This window comes from Aspergillus lucknowensis (assembly GCF_044049455.1).
Source record: "Aspergillus lucknowensis strain CBS 449.75 chromosome Unknown BJX67scaffold_56, whole genome shotgun sequence".
Lineage (NCBI taxonomy): Eukaryota > Fungi > Ascomycota > Eurotiomycetes > Eurotiales > Aspergillaceae > Aspergillus > Aspergillus lucknowensis.
Genome location: NW_027263600.1, coordinates 176,460 through 182,604, shown reverse-complemented (window position 1 = coordinate 182,604; position 6,145 = coordinate 176,460). Strand labels below are relative to the sequence as shown.

Here is a 6,145-nt window from a genome sequence, read left to right as displayed (position 1 = left end):
AAATGGTAGGAACTTGGGAATACTTAAGGACGCTCATTACCACTGTATCTACTTTCCTATCTTCGTGATCAATACTACTGTTATTCCAGAGTAACCTGTTCTAAGGATCTTTGCGAAGCAACTCGTCTAGTACTTACTCTACAGGCTATAGTATACGTACTATAGGCTGGCCCTGCCCTTTCACCTCGACTTCAACCCGACCGTGACGAGTCTCCATACTCGTCGGACGTGATCGCACCAGGTAAGACAAGTCAATCCGAATCCTTCTGAAGTCCCGTGTGAGAGCCCGGGGTTAGGAGCGCACGAGAGGTCGTCGCTTCGATAACAAATACTTAATATTATACTTTCTTATCTTATTATCCTAGTTAGTAATATAAGATATTATTTCAAGCTTGCTATAGCAAGCCATAAGCATGCTATTAGTATAGTACATGTAGATTAGCAGATCTATTTTCTATAGATCTAACTTAATTCCCTACTAGTACAGGTATTAATAAGAAATAAAGTTATTATTAGCCCTAGTATCTAGTAGTACCTTAATTATAAGCTACTTATCCTATACTTGTAGTACTATAGTCCCTATAATTAGAAAGGCTTTAGTCTTGCTAGGCTAGTACAAGACTAGAATCTCCAAGGCTGCTAACCCCTATTATTCTTGAGAGGTCTTCTTACCTAGTACCATGCCTTTAGTATACAAGGGGCAGTTATAGATTAGGTACCCCCTTTTATTATACTTGAAGTATTGCCCTTCTCTAGTCTAGGTCTCTCTCTTTTTATCCCATGCCAACTATATACTATTATTTTAGTAGTAGTACTTTGTTAGTAATAGGCTAGTAGAAGACTAGTTCCTAGGAGGCCAGGCTTTAAGCTTCTTATCTTCTTATTTATACTTGGGATTATCTTGCTAGCCTAATAATAGTATTAGCTAGCCTAAAAATAGTATTAGCTTGCTAGAGGTCTACTAGAGCATGGACTCTTATTACTTGCTCTAACTCTTTTCTTGGGATAACATGTTTTAATAGCAAGTAGTTTGCTTAATAGTATTAAATATTATATATAGTACTTATAGCGCGCGTGCAAACTCCTTTTAAATATTATTATCTAGTATTTTGATATAGAGCTATACATGAAAAATAGGATTATTAAGGTATTACCAAATCTTAAGGCATTAGAATCCCTAGTCTTGATCCTCTTGTCTATTTTATTGCTTGTTAAGAAGCTGGTAGGCTACCTGCTGCTAGTAGTTAGCCTATAGCTTAACATAGGAATATAGAAAGTAGCTGAATCCTTCCTACATAGGCCTTTCCTTATTATCTTGTTTCTTTACCCTCCAGGCCTACTTGACCCTTTTGCTTAGATAGCTAGTAGTATAAGTAATCTTATTACTATTGGTTGTATAGCAGGTTGCCTGTACTTTAAAGTATAGCTCTATGTTAGTAATAAAATTCTAATATTCTTATATACTTTTGCCTTGAAAGACTACAGGGTCTAATAGCTTAGGGCTTATGTCCTTCTTGCTTGTAGCAGTTCTTTGCATTACTAGTATAAGGGTATTAGCTAGCTACTGCATGGCTCTTATAGCAAGGTCCATATTTATAGGGTTACTTCAGGCTAATAGCAGATTTTTATTAGTCCAAATATCTAATATCTTATATTCCTTCTTGGTCTTTTCTACCTGCTATTGGTTAAGTGTTTCCACTCTAGTAGGCTGGGAGTCTTGAATAGTAATAGTATCTTGTAAAATTGGGATTATAGTAGCCAGGCACTCTACTAGTAGCAAGGTTTTAGTCCTTCTTGTTTTAGGCATCTTGAAGGTTGCTAGAGGAAGTGATTTGAACTATAAGGTATTGGGATTTAGCAAAAGTATTTAGCTGTTGCAACACCAGGTGCTAGCAAGCATTAAGCTGCCTAGTCTTTGTAAAGGGACTTGTTTAGGTTTATGTGGAGGATTCTATTGCAAGAGGAATAGAATAAATTATTTAGGGAACTAGGATACATGCAAGAGTCAGGATCCTTATATAATTGGCCGTCGGGCCGCCGTCAGGCAGCCATCTGAGCGGGGTCAGAGAGGGGTCGTCGTTGATGCCTGTCGGTTCAGGCACCGACCGTGACAACTAGGCAGCTTAACGCTTGCTAGCACCTGGTGTTGTGATAGCTAAATACTTTTGCCAAATCCTAATACCTTATAGTTTAAATTGCTTTCCCTAGCAACCTTTAAGATACCTAGAACAAGAAAAACCAAAATCTTGTTACTAGTAGAGTGCCTAGCTATTATAATCCTAATTTTGCAAGATACTATTATTATCCAAGACTCCCAGCCTGCTAGAATAGAGACACCCAACTTATAGCAGGCAGAGGAGATCAAGAAGAAAGATAAAATAATTAATATTTAGACTAATAAAAACCTGCTATTAGCCTAAAGCAATTTTATAAACGGGAGCACCAAATATCTCTCAACACTAAGACTCACCAACAAGTCTAATGACCCTTAACAGCCCCATTCTGACCACCCACAACCTCCTCCCCTTCGGACTCATCCTCCGACCGATCATCCTTCTTCTCGCCCGTCGAAATAAACTTCCACGCGCTGCGCAGCAGACAATACAACCAGAAGAGATTGAGACTCTGCAGCATCGCCAGCAAAGCGAAAGTGATGATATTCGAGATCCAGCATTTATACTGCTGCGTCTCCCAGTTCAATTCGTAGGGACCCACGGTTCGGAACTCGGTTAGTAGCGACCAGAGAATACGGAGGTTTAGGTAGTGACGGAGATAGATCCACGTGCCGACATTGAGGGCGTAAAAGGGGATGACGAGTTCGGAGTCGATATAGTGGAAGGATTTGGAGACCTGTCACACATAGCAAAATATTAGAAAACAAGGTACCGCGAATAACAATATGAACCAATCCATCACATACCGCAAGGAAGAAATCACTGATATCATGCGTGATATACACGGCAATACCAATATACGTAAAATGGAACCGATAACTCAGTCCAATCAACGCCAAGGTAACAATATGATGCGCGACGAGCTCCCTAAAATCCTTCCTAGGCTTCTCCATCCCCAAAATCATCACAAGCGCCTGCTGCGCCCAGTACGCCGCCTCGAACAGATAGTAAAACTTGAACGCCGCCTCATGCGTCCGATGCGGGAATAACTCATACATGCCCCTGGTATTAAAATACCACACCGGCGTCTCCCGCATAACATACAAGCCCACCGGTCCCGAGATTCCAAAGTATATCGCCGTGTACATCTGCTCCATGAAACGGAGCTGTTTACCGCGGGATTTTATGCCCGAGGCGCGTGCGAGGGGGTGCAGGAGTTCTTGCATGATGAATTCGCGGGTGAAAGTTAATACGATCGTGTAGAAGGATACGAAGGCTATGTCCCATAGGCCCTTGCCGTATTGTGCGGGTGCGCTTGGGCCAGAGGCTCCCGGGACCGGGTCCTGTCGGTAGGAGAGGAAGATGAAGTGGTGGATTATGTTGGACTCGGTCGGGTCGAGGGCGTATAGCGAGGCGAATGCGACTAGTAGCAGTAGTGGGATGGACCAGGTATGCTTTATAGCGCGCCTTTTCAGCCGTCGCAGGAGTGAGCGCGGCTTCTTGCGCGTGCGGGCGGGTTTGACATCTTTGAGTCGTACATGGCCGTTGGAAGCGGGTTCGGTCGGAGCTGGAGCGGTTGACGTTGGTACAACTTGCTCGGTCTTGCGACGGAGCATGGAACCCCCGTTGACAGAGGATCGCTGAGCAGTGGGATCCGAGTATGCGGGCGCCGCCATCTGGACGAGGGATGGGGAACGGGGAGGAGAGGAATGCAAGTGAATGCTGGAACTTTGGGGGATGTTTTTGAATATTAATCACCTCCCCCACTCCTTTTTGGTTTGTTCCACTTACCGAAGGAGTCTGTTAAAGGAGCGTTTCATCTTCCAGATCCGATTTGTCCCCTTTTTGGTTAGTAGATTATTGTGGAGGCCCAAGACTACGAATGATTATTGTGGAGGCCCGAGGCTACGAATGAGAGGCATTTGTTGTTCTCAGAATCCACTTGTGTCGATGACCGATGCTGTCGGGTGTGTTACTCGGGGTATTTGTTTCGAAAAATATGTTTACAATTAAGATGCTGAAAAGACACCGCGAACATGCTGAAGATACAATCAATACATACTTGAAAGCTGTTGATACAGTACTTCAACATTACTTCGGACAATGACACCTTATAAGATTGAAAGGCGCTAATTCTGCCAGTCGGGCCTCCACGAATCAACAACTGAGGATGCCGGGCGGTAATGCTAATTCAGGAAGGCGGTTAGGAAAAGGCCCCCAAACTGTTGCTGTGTCACTAGACGGAGTTGGAGTACCCAGCAGGTACATAACAAACACGTGAGCCTCATCTCTATTGGGTTTAGCATAGAACGTGACTAGGGTTTGAAAGAACATCTCTCTGTTTGCAACATGGGAAGGCGATATCGGGCGACTCTGTATCAGGCCTGCCGACAGCTTCAAGGTGGGTGCCCGCCCATTGAACGACCGTTTCATAGGGCTTGCTGGACCCCCCTGAATGATTGCCCGAGAATAATAGGTTAACGTATTTCCCGACCGAACCACCCCTCGATTTCGGTCGCGCTTTTAGAACTTGAATCGATTCTCAACCACCAACCAACTCTTATATAGATTAAAATTAGGTAACTAAAGGTGTAGGATATCTAGTTCTATTATAGCCCTGAATACTATAATTTAAATACTTTTGTAGAGCATGTCTTGGTGCTTTAGAAGGTTGAGCTATAGATATTATTAATAACCCCCCTACCTTATTGTTATCGAAGCAACAACCTCTTGTGCGCTTCTAACCCCGGGCTCTTACACGGGACTTCTAAGATAAAAGGGCAGGGCTAGCCTATAATATATATACTATAGCCTGTAAAGTAAGTACTAGGCAAGTTACTTTATAAAGATTCTTAAAATAGGTTACTCTAGAATAATAGTAGTATTAATCATGAAGATAGGAATGCTAGATATAGTAAATAAGTATCCTTAAGTATTTCCTTTACTCCTACCATTTCCCTACCCTTAATAATATACTAAATTTGGGTGTTTAAAACACAAGATATTCGGACCTTGGATCCGAAGGTGGTGGGCGCCGTAGCAACGTGGGTGACCCGAATTGTGATGATCCTTGGACTGAATGGTACAACTTCGCCTGACAGTACTAGCATTGGGTGGGAGGGCACTGATATCCTGGAAGCCGCAAAACCATTTTTATATCCACTTTCCACAATGCGAGACTTGTTGCGCCGCGCTGCCAAATTGGAAACCCCCATCACTGCCAATCAACCTCAACGGATAACGGAGCTATCAACAACGGCGAATAAGGATGTTTCCGGCTCTGCTCGACTGTATGCCAAGGTTTTGGACAGGTTCAGTCTACTGTTTCTTTGTTGAGGCCTGGAGAAGTAACAATCTCAAAAGAAATTCTTTCACTCTATAATCGTCTGTGTGATATTAATCTCTTCAATCTCGGCATATATCTTGAGGATCGAGATAATCTGCCGGCTTTGGTTCAGCCAGTAACCAGGAACATGCTGCAAGCCCGTGAAGAGCTTGCACAGCAGGTACTACAGAAGCAACAGGAAAAGGAGAAACAAGCAAAGCTTGCCCGCGAGAGACTTGAGAAAGGAAAACTCAGCTCTCTAGATATGTTCAAGACCAATAAGCTTAGTGCCTGGGATGAGCAAGGACTTCCAACTAAAGACGCTGCAGGGGACCCTGTCAATAAAAGTCGCACCAAGAAAATCCGAAAGGACTAGGAGCGCCAGAAGAAAGCTCATGAAGCCTGGCTTGCTGCTAATACTTACTCCATACAGGTTATCATTGCTCTCCCCTTCCATTACTAATTCGGGGTGATTGATAAGGACAATGCCATGGGCGTTATTTCGTCCACGCACAGTATGAAAAATGTCGAGTGGCTGTGCCTTGATAGGCCCATGGTGACTGCAAGATCTGGGGTCAGGATGGAAGTCCAGAGGCTGCGTGACAATTGGCGAGGAACTCCCTGAGATTCACAGCAGAGCACCCTTCTCGGCGCCCGCCATCTTCGGGGATCCTGGAACGCGTTGTTCAGGATTATCTGGACAGGG

At 43.7% G+C, this 6,145-nt stretch overlaps 1 protein-coding gene across 1 annotated transcript; it reads right to left on the bottom strand.

Moving 5' to 3' along the window:
• Positions 1–2,209: 2,209 nt before the first annotated feature.
• On the bottom strand, positions 2,210–3,917 carry BJX67DRAFT_364580 (TLC domain-containing protein). The gene is made up of 3 exons (XM_071030206.1): positions 2,921–3,917; positions 2,471–2,850; positions 2,210–2,394 (listed from the first exon to the last, which is right to left on the bottom strand). Exons 1-2 carry the CDS (start codon positions 3,788–3,790, stop codon positions 2,479–2,481), a joined length of 1,242 nt encoding a protein of 413 aa, XP_070882133.1. The 5' UTR covers positions 3,791–3,917; the 3' UTR covers positions 2,210–2,394; positions 2,471–2,478.
• Positions 3,918–6,145: the final 2,228 nt, after the last annotated feature.